This window comes from Sander lucioperca, chromosome 2 (genome assembly GCF_008315115.2).
Source record: "Sander lucioperca isolate FBNREF2018 chromosome 2, SLUC_FBN_1.2, whole genome shotgun sequence".
In the NCBI taxonomy this organism is placed as follows: domain Eukaryota; kingdom Metazoa; phylum Chordata; class Actinopteri; order Perciformes; family Percidae; genus Sander; species Sander lucioperca.
The window spans coordinates 24,232,659-24,247,494 of NC_050174.1; the positions used below are offsets into that span (position 1 = coordinate 24,232,659).

General features: G+C 40.6%; 1 protein-coding gene and 1 long non-coding RNA gene across 2 annotated transcripts in view; both read right to left on the reverse strand.

Annotated features, from left to right (window-relative positions):
* LOC118493840 lies at positions 1 to 2,655 on the reverse strand. The gene is made up of 2 exons (XR_004895869.1): positions 1,974 to 2,655; positions 1 to 1,282 (listed from the first exon to the last, which is right to left on the reverse strand). It is a non-coding gene; the product is annotated as an uncharacterized LOC118493840 (long non-coding RNA).
* Positions 2,656 to 4,320: 1,665 nt separating this feature from the next.
* cds2 (CDP-diacylglycerol synthase (phosphatidate cytidylyltransferase) 2) overlaps positions 4,321 to 14,836 on the reverse strand; it is a 31,896-nt gene continuing 21,380 nt past the window's right edge. The window contains exons 7-13 of the mRNA XM_031300603.2: positions 12,784 to 12,866; positions 12,053 to 12,140; positions 11,239 to 11,307; positions 7,885 to 8,037; positions 6,484 to 6,603; positions 5,741 to 5,844; positions 4,321 to 5,236 (exon numbers count right to left, since the gene is read on the reverse strand). Coding sequence (XP_031156463.1) covers positions 5,101 to 5,236; positions 5,741 to 5,844; positions 6,484 to 6,603; positions 7,885 to 8,037; positions 11,239 to 11,307; positions 12,053 to 12,140; positions 12,784 to 12,866 — 753 coding nt within the window. The 3' untranslated portion in view covers positions 4,321 to 5,100. The remainder of the gene's footprint in view (positions 5,237 to 5,740; positions 5,845 to 6,483; positions 6,604 to 7,884; positions 8,038 to 11,238; positions 11,308 to 12,052; positions 12,141 to 12,783; positions 12,867 to 14,836) is intronic.

A 14,836-nucleotide genomic window follows, 5' to 3' on the forward strand; every position in this document is an offset into this window, starting at 1 on the left:
TAACACCCAGACAGAGGAACGGCAGTACAGAGCTGCAGGGCTAAAAGCTCCAAAAAACATCAAAACCACCACATACTGTACAGCAGGCAGTGAAGCCAGAGAAATATAAGAGATCTAGCTTAACTTTTTTTGGAGGGAGATGACGCAACACAGTGCTACAACAGGTATAGAGGCTATCTGTGCTGCTTCCACTTGCACTGCGACACAGGAGATGACACACGACAGCTACCAGGGAAAAGCCTAGAAAACACCCAACTGCACTGAAGTCACAGCAAGAAAAGACAGAAAGAAAAGTCACGTGTCTGCCATCGCCATCCTCTCTCCAATATGGCAATAATAATACTTTAAATATTCCTCCAACCAAAAAATACTGAAACACACTCAACTCTAAACATCTTCTTAAATGTACAATATAGTGACTTTGAAAAGGTTTTCTTACAGTAAATAAAATAAATACTTTAAGAAGTTAAGCGTAACACTTCTCAAACCAGAGACATTTAAATGGCATCAAACCAAATATGGAGTGGCATTCAAATAGGGGTAGAAAAAAACAGAAAAAAATACGTTCATTCCATCTGAAAACTCTTATAAATTGGTTGCTATAAAAGGAAGCATATGCTAATTTTGGGTTACAAAAAAGTTGAGTCCTTTTGCTTAAAAATATAGAGATTTTTCAGAACAGAATCTGATAAGGGGATATTTAAGGTGACAAACTGTTTCCAAAACGACCCTGATTAAGTAAAGTTAATTAGGGCCACGTGTGGAAACATGTATTTGAGTTCCGAGTTTAAAGTCAGAAGAAAAAATGTCAGGATTCTGACTTTTGAACTCAAATACATTTTTCACACGTGGCCCTAATCCTCTTCCGTATGAAGCAGTCATTTACTGTACACAGATGATTTACAAGCCGACACCTGGATACTGAGCTTCACATCGCTGCTACACCGACTACTGTATGATTGTTCATATTGCTGTTTTGTCCTTTAACAATGAGCACAGAAAAAGCTCTGCCTGGGTCACGTTAACACCTAGAGCGCTTTCATTAAACCTCCAGAGTTGGTTTGGCTTGCACGGATGAGGGATCAATCAATTCTTGTCTCTGAGAAACAAAATGAGGAGTGTGCATAAACAAATGGATGATGGACAGCCTGAGGCGATTGGTTAATGAGCATGGCAGGCCAATTAGAGCCTAATCTTTGTCCTAACCAGAGTTGGACCCACATACACTGAACACACCGTTATGTTTGCTAAGCCTCTCTAGCACCACCGTGATTCATAATCACTTTTAAAGGTCCCATGGCATGAAAATTTCACTTTACGAGGTTTTTTAACATTAATATGCGTTCCCCCAACCTGCCTATGGTCCCCCAGTGGCTAGAAATGGTGATAGGTGTAAACCGAGCCCTGGGTATCCTGCTCTGCCTTTGAGAAAATGAAAGCTCAGATGGACCGATCTGGAATCTTCCCTTTATGATGTCATAAGGGGAAAGGTTACCTCCCCTTTCTCTGCTTTGCCCGCCCAGAGAATTTGGCCCACCCATGAGAAAGAGAGAGACATCATGGCTTTCAAATGAGCAAAGTGGCAGTTGGTCAAGGCCACACCCCCCCCTCCTCCTCAATAGCTACAGACACAGAAATGGCACATACTAAGGAAAGCTCATTGTGGGACTGGCTCTAGTGGCTGTAATTCTGCACCAAGGCTGAATTTTGGGAAAGAGACTTAAGATACAGTATTAGGGGACCACTAAGGTCTATATAAAAGAGACTTCAGATACAGTATTAGGGGACCACTAAGGTCTATATAAAAGAGACTTCAGATACAGTATTAGGGGACCACTAAGGTCTATATAAAAGAGACTTCAGATACAGTATTAGGGGACCACTAAGGTCTATATAAAAGAGACTTCAGATACAGTATTAGGGGACCACTAAGGTCTATATAACAGCATCCAAAGAGCATCATGTCATGGGACCTTTAACAATCTAAGAATTTTGTCATTAGTAGGAAATTTAAAAGTACAAGCCAAATTGACTTTACCTTTCCTAGACAATATCCACCTTTTGTCTTACAACTCTTCCTACAGTCTTTAAATGAGAGTACATTTATTGTCCAACAGTTCCGTATAAGTTATTGATATATTAGATACAGTCTCGGTTTTAAATGGAGTCAATGTCTTGGTCAGACTTCTATTAAAATAAAATAAAAAGTCAATATAAAAACATACATAACTATACAAATTAACAGAGCAGATTGTGTTGGCAGTTTTAGAGGAGCAAGTTAGTGTTTTAGTGAAGTCCCCCAACGTTGCTAGGGGCAGATTAAAAAGACAAAATCGTCACAATTGATGAATCAGAGGCCGAGGTATCATGACTACTAGTCCCTAGTATGGGTATAATCACTTGATCCCACATTTCCCCATCATGCAACACGACCACATCTTTTATTAGATCCTCCCCGACTGTTAAAAGTCAATGTTTTTCGTAACACAGGCTTTCAGGTAAAATGTGAAGTCTCCAAGCGCAACCCGAGGCAGTGTTTCCTCTATGAAAATTTCTGCCACCACGGTACGAGAAATAGGGCAGACGCACAACAGGGTTTCTGCCATGTACATGTAGCAGCGACGCACCGTGGCTCCTTCAGCTGTTTATGAAAAGTCATAAAGTCGTAATTACACGACTCTGCAGAGCCGTCTGCTCTACTGAACTCAAGCAAACTGTCATCCGCTCTCTCTCCCCTTTAGGGTGAGCAACTGGAACAGTGACAGGACGTCAGCACTGTCATGTCTCCCAAGTCATGGCAACCAAATAAACAACGGGCGAGTACTACTTGTCACTCAATCTTAGGCAAAGTGACAAACAGCGACAAAAGCCGCGACATGAAATCCGCACTCACGTGGGTCCCGTGAAATATGACAGCTACAGTTTATTGGAAAATAGCATTGTGACTTTTGGATGCTCAACAACCTGAGCATCAGATGCAAGAGATCCCAACTGGCACATCTGCTGGCTGTCACACAACCAGTGATAGACGCACGCACGCACGCACGCACGCACGCACGCACGCATACATATAGTCTGTCTTTCTGCTCTGAAGAAGTGGACATGGCGAGGTTACAACACACAGAAGCAGATATTGGCAGCACACACATCGTTGCCTTTTGTGTACGGTCCCCATCCCAACAATGTCACAAACAGAAGCCATAAAGCAACAATCCCCACCACTTTAGTGAACATGTGTAAAAAAAAAAAAACCTAGAACAGCTCGCTTTTGTTGGAGATTAAAAATGTATTAAAACAGAATGAGTCCATTAAACCAAAAAATTAAAATAAAACGTGTTCCATCTCTGTGGGCCATTCGGCTTCTGCCATGAAATAGCAACCAGGTGAGGGGACAGTTGGGGCCCAATATGATGAGAGGAGTGCTGGTATCCATCGCACTGGCCTTCCTAATAAAACACTTTAGCATTGCTAACTGCAGTTTGGGAATTACCAACTTACAGACTGGACTGTGTATTTGTAAGATACTGATCATGTCAAACACTTTAGGGTTAAAGATGCAGTATGTAAGCCTTATAAAACAAATTTTTGCTGCAAAGATTTGCTGAAACTGACCCTATGTTCCAGTAGAATTACATGAAGCAGGTCATTTAAAAAAAATCTGGCTCCTCTGGCACCACCTACAGCCTGTAGTGTGATTTGCAAAAATCCACAGCTCCCTGTTCAGATGCACCAATCAGGGATGCACACGCATTCATTCCCAAATGGGGGGAGGGGCTTAGGAGACCGTTTTGGGCTTTAGCAGAAAGGGGGGAGGGACTGAGAAGTTGTCGATGTTCAATTTTTTTTTGGCTAAGTCCTGGATCTTCCCAATCCTACCTACAGAACCTTTAACTTATAGGGGTGTTGAAATTAATCATTGCATCGATGCGTCGCGACAGACCATAATCAATTATTGCTTACTGTTTTTTTTGTTGTTGCCTTTTGTCTGTTGTCTCCCGTGTTCAGACTCCGCTACATACAGGAAGTGTCTATTTTAAGAGCAGATACAATAAAAAAGGGGAGTTCATATGTATCTGACTGCTTGAATTTGTTGATGAAAACCACGTGTAGCGATATATATTGATATTGAGAAGGCGGCGCATCGTGATGCACCGGGATATCGAATCGATTTGAATCGTTGACGGAATAATCGTAATCGAATCGTGAGACCAGTGAAGATTCGCACCTCTTGGAACTTAGCCAATCATCTTAGGGCTTTACCGCTTGATAATAGATACCAGGATGTATCAATGGTTTGGCAGAGCGAGAGAGGCTAGGCTATTTTCTTTTAAATGGTGAATGGCAGCAAAAACACGGGGGAAAACACACATTAAATGCACGGGGGCAGATGGTAAAGTTGAATTCAGTCTGAATAAAACAGACACAACATTGAGATAGAATAGAACATACCAAATATAAAATCAATCTATGTATAAATAGAAACAATCACAACAACGAAAATTAAAAGTTAAATTTGGGGAGGGGGTGGGGGGGTGCAGCTGGGGTAACAATACAGTGAGTAACAGGGTTCAGAGCAGTACATTAAAACAAAAAAGTACAATAAAATATTAACACACATTAATAGGTATATAGAGGATATCCTGTGTACAGGTAGAAATGAACAGCTGACCAACGTGTTGTTCAACAGTGTGGATACATACAGTGTGCTGTAATGGAAATGTGTAACAAAAGGTAGAGTAATTCACTAACTCAACCTGAAAAGCAATGGTGCTCAGAAACATGATTCACAGACTGAATGAATACAAACACACTCTCATACCCAAATGAAATGGAATGACCCAAGGCTGTACTTTTGTTTTCTTGGATGTGTTTTGACACACACACACACACACACACACACACACACACACACACACACACACACACACACACACACACACACACACACACACACACACACACACACACACACACACACACACACACACACACACACACAGCGAGTTTCCCCGAGCTCCTGGGCTTCACTGGGCCCTTGGGTTGCTGCCCTCCTCTCTGGTCCCCCTCTCAGGGCCAGCTGGTGTGGGTGTTGGGGGGGCTCTAGGCGGTGGCCTCCTGGAGCGCCGGCAGCAGGCCCTTCTCTGTCAGGTGAGCCTTCAGCGAGTTGAAGATGTGGAGCTGCTGATCGACGCGGAGGGCCAGGAGCTGCTGGATCACCTTGCTGGGGTTGGGGCCCCTGAGAGGAGGGAGAAGATAATCGTATATGGTCAAGAGTCTAAAGTCCTAAAGTCAACTCAACAGAACTGACCTTTGATTAATTCCCTAAGGCTAGCTAGCTACCCTGAAATACCTGGGACCAGGCCCCCAGGAAGTACGCCGGGCTTTGAAGCCAATTTGACATAATGGCCAAACTTCTGTGTCCGTCACGTGATGCCATGGGGCCCAAAAAGACTTGTTCCCATCAACTTAAATGGCGAAAGGAGACGCCTGTAAATCAGTGGATACATTTTAGCGTCAAAACCGTTGTTGTTAAGCCCGACCACCGACTCTATACACGATGTGACTGGCCTGACTAGAGTTTGGTTTTTCCAGCTCGCAAGCCAACGTAGAGTTGCTAGACTGACCCTGGCAGCAAAGTGCATTTTGCACCCTAGATTTCTAGGCTAACTGTATACTGCTAATTGACATATTCAACGTATTAACATATTTAAGTGTCATCATTTTATAAGGAGGCGTTTACCTGATGAAGCTAGCAATGTAGACATTCACAAATGTGGCCATGAGGTACTGGCAGTCGAATCTGTCCATGATGCCACCATGGCCCGGGATGGTGTTGGCAAAATCCTGAAAGGACAAAGGACAGTACGTGTGCTCGGACTGCTCCTCTGAACATCATCAATAATTAGAGCAAAGTCGACAGACATTCACAGTTGGTTTTATATGTAATTAAGCACAACACACAGCTTACTGAAATCTAAGACTTTCTACAGTTGACTTGACAGACATGAGCAGTAGAGCTGGGATATATATGCTTTTGTCCCGATTCGATTCTTTCGCGATACATGGGTGCCGATTGGACTTGTACTGTGGTTTTCATTTGTTGCAATTCTAGAAGTGTTGCAATTCGATAGTATTGAGTATTGCGATTTTCTCTTCCTTCTTTAACAAAAAAAAAAGTTGAATAATACACATTCTAGAGACAATATGTCATGAGACATTTCTAAAAGTGAATTGTTTTCTTAAAAAAAAAAAAAATGTCATCACATGTGAGTCATAGTCAGTCTGACATTTATTTTATAAATAACATTGATTTTCTGCTTTCGGTCAGAAAACGGATACGATGTAGTTGCCGTCAGCCATACCGTATGAACAGAAAATATTTAGGTGAATCATTGGTATAAAAAAATTGAGCAGACAGATTTTGCAAACATGAACAAGAAAATAAGCCCTGTGAGCAGACTGACAGGTGTCCGTCATCCCTACCTTGATCTTGAAGGCTCTTTTGAAGCCGCTGGCAAAGAAGCCGCCGAAAGGTCCCATGATGGAGGCGAAGGAGGAGAGAGCGATGCTGTGGATCTGGAAAGGATAGAGACGCACTGTGGTCTGTGGAGACCAGAAGAGAGTGTTAGAGCAAAAACAGACACCAGCAATTATCCACGATCAACCAGCGTTTAAACATGGGACTGCCTAGAAAAATGGGTTACTCCACATTTTTACCCATTTCCCACCCCTTCCCTTCTTTAGTTGTGCATTTCTTAACTGGATTTTGGAAATGTGTTGTCCATATGTGAGCTGAAACTACCAGCTAGGTCCTGACATGAATAAAATAAAACATAGAATTTTGCAAAAAAATATGACATATTACAGTATATCTAGCTACATATTTACAGAGATGCTGTATTATATCAGTTAGGCATTGTCCACCTACGAATTGATGGAAAGGATGCTGCAAAAATGCATTATGCTATCAATAACTTATACAACATACTAGCTTTTGCAATATAGTTGATAATTTCATTCTTTAATATTCACATTAGTTTGTGTGTGACTTGTGAAGCCGTGAAGCAAAGAGACCACTAAAGCAGGGATCTTCAACAAGGGGTCTGGGACCCCTAGGGGGTCCTCAGAGTTACTGCAAATTATTGTTCATTTTTTGAAAGTTTTTCATTACAGAAAAATACTTTGCACATCTATAACGTGAGACAGGTGCGTCGGGGGGAGGGTGAGTAAAGTTGCAAAGAAAGTCCTGCACACTGTCTCACTTGTTTCTTTGCAACTTTTGAAAGTTTTTAAAAAAATGAAAATGTCTTAAAAGGAATCCAACAAATTGTTAGCAAAATCAGCCTATTTGTGAAAAAAAACACACTGATGATAGGCTTACTGGCCTCTACAGTAGGTAAGGTAGTCGATAGGGTAGCCATCCACAGATACAGTTCATCCTAAGGATTCACTTGGCCGCATAAAAACATGATTTATAAAATCATACCAACAGTTATTTTAATAGCTTAGCATTCTATGCACTTAAAAAGGTATGTATAAAGGCTTTAGGCTGCCCACACGTTATTGTAGGCACAGTTTAATACGCAACTTAATTTTATACAATAGTTTTAGTTGGGGGTCCCTGCTCTGTCTCTCTCGCAGTTAAGGGGTCCTTGGCTTGAAAAATATTGAACACCCCTGCCCTAAAGCCAAAAAGATGGCAGAGAGAGAGAGAGAGGGAGGGAAGGAGAGGAGGAAAGAGAGAGAGAGAGAGAGAGAGAGAGAGAGAGAGAGAGAGAGAGAGAGAGAGAGAGAGAGAGAGAGAGAGAGAGAGAGAGAGAGAGAGCGAGAGAGAGAGAGAGAGAGAGAGAGAGAGAGAGCAGAAGGAGTGCAGGCGAGTCTTACCCATCCAGTGACAGACTCCAGGACGCTGGGCAGCGCGTAGTCCTGGAGCTGGAAAAGCTCAGACGGCTCACATTCCACCTGGAAACTATTGGAGTTGGTGTTGAATTCCACCGGGCACACAAAGTAGCGGCAGCCGGCCATCACATAGGAGAGCTGGGAGGAGAAGAGGCTTCAGTTACTCTGCAGTCACACCACTGGCCTGCTGGCTCTTATTTCAAGGTGCTCTAAGCGATGTCACGCATTTCTTAGGCTACAACATTTTTTGTCACATACAGCAAACATCTCCTCACTATCCGTTAGCTGCCTGTCCCCTGAACACACTGTAAAAAAAAAAAAAAAAAAAAACGCGGTCTCTGTAGACAACCCAGGCTCCACAAACGGCAACAAAAACAAACCGTGCCAACCTGCACCACCAAACATAAACAGTGTTCCAGCCAATAACCGAGAAGAAGGAGTTGGGGCTGGGTGTTAGGGAGTTAGTACGCGTGCACATGAAGGGGGGTGTGGGGAGTGGAGGAGAGAGAAGCGTGAAGAGGGACGTTAGCTAGAGTAGGCCGTTTGGTTTGACAATACATCGAACGTCAAAAAGAAGCGACGTCACCCAGCATCGCTTAGAGCACCTTTCAGTCAAATGATGACAGACTAAAGAGGAAGAAAAACTGCAACACTGCTGCCAAGAACAGAGTATTTGTATTTGGAAGCCTTTATCATAATTCAGAGATTGTATGAATGCTTTATTAATTTGCTGCACGCCTCAATTTATTTTACCATTTCGCTATTTTACTATTTACTCTAGTTTTAAATCATTTTACCATCTTCACATTCTCTGCTCTATGTTCTTAGTTTAATGTGTGTGCTTTTATGTTTGCACCATAGAGTAGCACTTTTAATTTGGTTGTATGTACTTACAATGACAATAAAGTCAATTCTGATTCAATGAAACAGCCACAACAATCGTCTATACCTAAATTATTACCTCTGCCAGAGAGGTTTTGTTTTTCGGCTCAGTTTGTTTGTTTGTTTGTTTGTTTGTTTGTTTGTTTGTCTGTCAGCAGGATTACAGAAAAAACTACTGGTCAGGTTTTCATAAAAGTCGGTGGAAGGGTGTTGGGCCAAGGAAGAACCCATTTCATTTTGGAGCAGATCCGAATCACAGGGGCGGATACACAAATTATTATTCAATTCCGTTAACCCTCCGAGGTCCAAGGGTAATTCTTAGACATCTTCTTGAATTCTCCTTTTAAGGGTGTTTACATATAACCTGATCCCCGTGCGTTTCATATCAACATGTTCAGAAGAAACTCAGCTTTCTGTATAGTGAGGCCCAAAATTGTTCCAGAGCAATGTATAAAGAGATAATTTGGCCCTAAAGCTAGAGCTGGGCAATATATCGATATCGTGATATGAGACTAGATATCGTCTTAGATTTTGGATATCATAATATTGTAATATGGCATTAGTGGTGTCTTTTCCTGGTTTTAAAGGCTGCAATACAGTAAAGTGATGTCATTTCCTGAACGTATCAGACTGTCCTATTAATTGCCTTTACCCACTTAGTCATTATATCCACATTACTGATGATTATTTATCTAAAATCTCATTGTGTAAATATTTTGTGAAAACACCAACAATCAACACTACAATATCGTTGCAGTATCGATATCGAGGTATTTGGTCAAAAATATCGTGATATTTGATTTTCTCCATATCGCCCAGCCCTACCTAAAGCTGAAATATTTCTCATTTCTCTTGTGAAAACATACCAACACTTAATTGTTTTGGTGCTTGAAATGAGTTTACAAAAGTCTTGGGTAGCTTAATATATTAATAAAATAGTAAATAAATGTCGAAAATGAAACTTTGTAATATCGTTTTTTGAGTAGGAGTGTTGTCAAACATCGTTTGGACTCGCCGCTGCGTCTTTTGTCTTCAGAGGGTTAACACTGCGTGATAGGGCATTTGTGCTGCATTCATGTGAATAAAGGTGATAGATGACAATGTGAGATAGGGCATGCCTTGGCGGAGGTCTGCGCTCTCCGAGTGCCCTTCTACATGTTTCTGAGATCTTGAGGGAAATGAACACATCTTAATAACGAACTAAGATTAGCTCTTAACGGTAACACAGGCTTATATATCTCAGCCTGTTGCTTTTTCTTTACTCTCATTTTGATGTGTGTGCAACTGTGGCCAGTGTGCATGTCTGCACCAAATGGGAAGTGACAACAAGCAAGACAAATGTATTGGCTACAGGTGTATAGGGCTGAACGATTAATTGCATTTTCGATAATATCGCGATATGTTAAAACGCGATTTCCTAATCGCAAAGGCTGCGATTTGGTCACATGACTCGCGAGAGCAAATCAGTCTGCACTCCGTAGAGAAAGCATCAACTAGCATGCAAACGCTACACTGTACCTTGAGCTGATTTCTGTCATTCAAACAACTCTGAGTTGTAGTTTAAAACTTTTACAGCCATTTTAATAAAATGAAGGGTTTTATTCGGGCTTGAGTCTATACATGCAGTTAATGGATACAGGCACACAGAACTCAAGGCTCGATTGGCAACAATTAGCTCTGATTAGCGGTTAGCTCTGATTAGCGGTTAGCTCCGGTTAGCGGTTAGCTCCGTTATAAAGATATGAGTGGAGGAGCTGCCACTGAGAGGGGTAACAACCAGACTGATAAAAGACGTTCGGGGAGCTTTCACAGCAGCGTGGCCGCGGTGTTTCAACGGTTTTATTAGTACAGTTAATCCCACGGCAAGAACACCAGCAACATGCTAACGTAACGATAGCCTCTCTGAACAAGTGCACACGGCAGCACGTAACTTCACGAGGGGGAGGGGCTGGAGGCAGCTCCTCTCTGTGCACTGTAAAAAATTACACTGGTGTGTGTGTGTGTGTGTGTGTGTGTAGATATATACTATATTTTTACTTATTTAACTGTCTAGTGTGTAATTGTGTGTTCATACTATACATTATTATATTATTCTTTGTTGAATAATACAGAAGACAAAGAGCTTAAAAAAATAATCGAATATCGAATCGTAATCGCAATATTTGGGAAAAAAATCGCAATTAGATTATTTTCAAAAATCGTTCAGCCCTACAGGTGTAGCTAACTTTTATATTAGAAAGTCAAGAATCAAAGCCTAATGTTTATTAAGTGTAGCTTTGAACAATCTCTTTGTAAACAGCCTAGTGTAGTAAATTTAACTTTTCAACCAAATGTGTCTGTCTCAATAAAAAGAAAATATACCTCAAACTTGTTAAAAAGGTCAAGGCTATAGTGGGGATCAAAACAGACAAAATGTAGAATTTGCTATAAAGGCATGAGCCAAAAATCCCATCTTACCATGATGCCAAACACAATGGTGGAGAACAGTCCACCGATGAATCCCTCCCATGTCTTCTTAGGTGACAGCTGCAGAGGACACAGTCAAGGTGTGGATACCAGGTTAATATATCACCATGTCGCACACAATTTCTTATGTGTCCATCACATAAGTCAATACCCACAGCTCTTAAACATGGATTATGTTTGACCTGCCCTGGCAGTACAACCAAAACTGGAAAGGAGAATCCTCTTCAAATATCAGGTAGTAATTTACTAGAGACTGATTAGTGAAAAACAGTGTGCACATCAGGTGCTTGCATTACAGGGTTTCTACAGGTTTCACCAAGTTAAATTTAAGAGTTTTTAAGACCATTTTGAATTAAATTTAAGACCTATCACGACATCAAAAACAAAGTCAGATGTCAGAGTCCGGAAACATTGTCTGAAACAATTCCCTGATTTCCTCATTGGCATTATAGGACTAATGTCTAGATTGGCTGCAATATAAGTTGCATGTTGGTCTCATTTGTAGTTGTAATACAGTGAATTATATTTGGACTAGCGACAGAAAGAACTACAACACCACAGAATTCTAAAGCGCTGCGGGAACATTTCAATGAGCGTTAGAGGTAACGTTATATGGGCGTAGGAAAATTAAGACCTGTTTAAAATTATTTAAGACCTAGAACACAATACTTCAGCAAATTTAAGACTTTTTAAGGCCTCAAATTTTGATGTAGAAATTTTTGACTTTTTTAGACTTTTTAAGACCCCGTGGAAACCCTGCATTAATGGTTTCTAAAAGCGAAGAACAACAGTGATATAAACCAACCTTGATGAGAGGGGTGCGGCCGAAGAAGAAACCAAACATGTAGGCCATAATGTCGTTACAGATCACGCAGGAAATTGGCACAATGAACCTGTTCAGACAAGAAGAGTTTACACGAGCCTCATGTACGAGACTAGGTGAAATTATGTTTTATAAAACAAGACGTGTAGGGCTGGGTACTGAATTTAATACTTTTTAGGCACCGACCGAATTGCCTCTAAAAGTATCGAGTATCGAAAAATGCCTTGTCATTCAATACCCGAGGAGGAAATCTCATCAGCGTCAGCGAGCCAATAAGCACGCAGCATGCTTCTACCAAGATCGCACAGGAACGCAGGACAAACTCTACGTTACGCCCAGAGACGGGGCTCACGCAGTAAGATTTGAAAAATAAATAAAAAGATTTGTGCAGTAATGTCATTTCTTTTTGTTTTATAAAATTGGTATCGAAAAAGAATTTATGGTTTAGCAACCGGTATCGAAGTCATGGTACTGGTATCGGTACCGGCATTGAATATTTGTTGAACGATACCCAGCCCTACATGTGTGGTAAGGTCATTAGAAACAGTAATTCATTTTAACTAGCTAATTCTCCTACAAACCAACATACAAAATTAACATAATTGGATTTCAAAGTCATTTTCTCTTCTGGAGTAGATACCAGAGAGAAGAAGCCATTTTACTGCTAGAATATATATTATACAGTATATGTAAAGGAAATAAAGTCGACTTACCAGATCATCCCCTCAAACAGGTTGTGAATAATAAGGTGAGACTGAGTGACCACAATCAGCAGAGTCACATGGGTCCAACCAAACTGTGGACACAATACAACATTAGCCAACAGTGTTGGGCAAGTTACATCCAAAATGTAATACATTGTTGATTACTAGTTACTGTCATTTGAGAGTAATTAGTTACATTACAATATTACTGTCTCTGAATTGTGATGCTTTACCCTACTTTTGCGTTACTTTTGAGTTACTTTCACCAAAATAAAAGCGGAAGTATGACTTGGCAGGTAGCTTGTGCATTTCACCACGGGATCAACAAAGTCTCATCTTTATCCACTATATACATCATAATTTATTCATATTATTTGTAATCTGAATCTGCAAAGTAACTAAAGCTATAAAAGAAATAGTTAAGTAAATCGTACAATAGCGTACTTGACTCTGAATTGTGGTGGAGTAAAAGTAGCCTAATAAGTAGGAAAATATGAAATTACTCAATTAAAAGCACCTTACAATTGAATCTAAGTAGCCTACGTTATAGTAACTTTCCACAGCTGATAAAATGTAATGATATTACATGTAGCAAGCCTAAACATTAACTCCTGACATGTTATCTGTCAGTTACTCGGGAATACATTACTGTAATTGCGTTACTCCCATCACTGTTAGCCAAGTATGTTTACACTAGGACAAGTTGAAATTTGCCTGAAATCAAACCCTTCCTATTCATGATTGTGAGTAGAGATGTTCCTACTGCCTAAAACGCTGGTATCGGTATCGGGAAGAACTCGAGTTAATGCACCGATCCAATACCACGTAATAAAGCCCTAAAGAAAACCTACGTTAAAGTAGTTTATTTATGTTCTTTTTCCATTATGACTGGCTGTCAAACTGCATAATAAAACAAAGTTCTGTGGCATTCATTGTTTGTGTTTGTTCATGTTTCACAAAGAGTTTAACCCGAGCCAGACCGACAACAAAGATAGAAATCATATCACATCCATACAGGGATAGTAGTATACAGCTGTTAAAACATAATAAAATATATGACACACTGGTATCGGCTCAGTACTCGGTATTGGCCGATACGCAAGTTCAGGTATCAGAATCGGTATCGGGAAGCAAAAAATGGTATCGGACCATCTCTAATTGTCAGTCTTAATTCTAAATATTTCTTGACACACCGGACATATATTGAGAACAAATTATTTGCTGATGACACACCACGCAGAGATTACTGTGATTGGTGATGGGTTTTAACTAAAACGTGACCAGATATTAGTTCTATGAAATCCACAATGTGACTGGAAGAAGTGGGTGGAGGAAGTGTCTCCTCTTTGACATTAAGAACTAGCTGTACTCAATTACAGACAGCCAAATATTGTGGGCGTACTGGATGTGTAGCTGTAAAACTGCCTGTTCTGTGCAAACACTCCCAGGATTAATAGTTTAATACATTCTACTGACACAAGAACAAAGGTTGTCTTTCAGTATGAGAACAAAAACACTTTTTTTTCTCTCTCTATCTCTGGTTCATGACAAAGACGTGAAGAATGTGAACCTAAAGCCCTGTTAGCAGATCAGAAGCCTGGGGGGAAAAAAAGCAGAAAAGCCACCTGGCTGCAACGGCTCACTGATCGTTCCACAGCACATTCAGACATCTCTCTGTTCCTCAATATAGTGGAAACGTTAACTGTAGCCTACATTTATGTGAAAACATGGGTTACACTTTACTTGAAGGTATCGACATAAGAGTGACATGACACTGTCATGAACATGTCATAAACATTATAAACAAGTCATAAATGTTTATGACATAAGGCTTCTTTTAGTAAGTGTCATGGTTTTTGTCATGACAAGTTATGGTTAGGGTTAGAGTTAGAGTTCATGTGTCAGGACAGTGTCATGTGTACATGACAGTGTCATGTCACTCTTATGTAGATACCTTCAAGTAAAGTGTTACCAAAACATGCTATAAAAATAAAGTCTGTTTAGCAAGGTTAGAGAACAACGTCAGAAAAAGCGGCGACAAAAACCGCTAGCCAAACTAGGC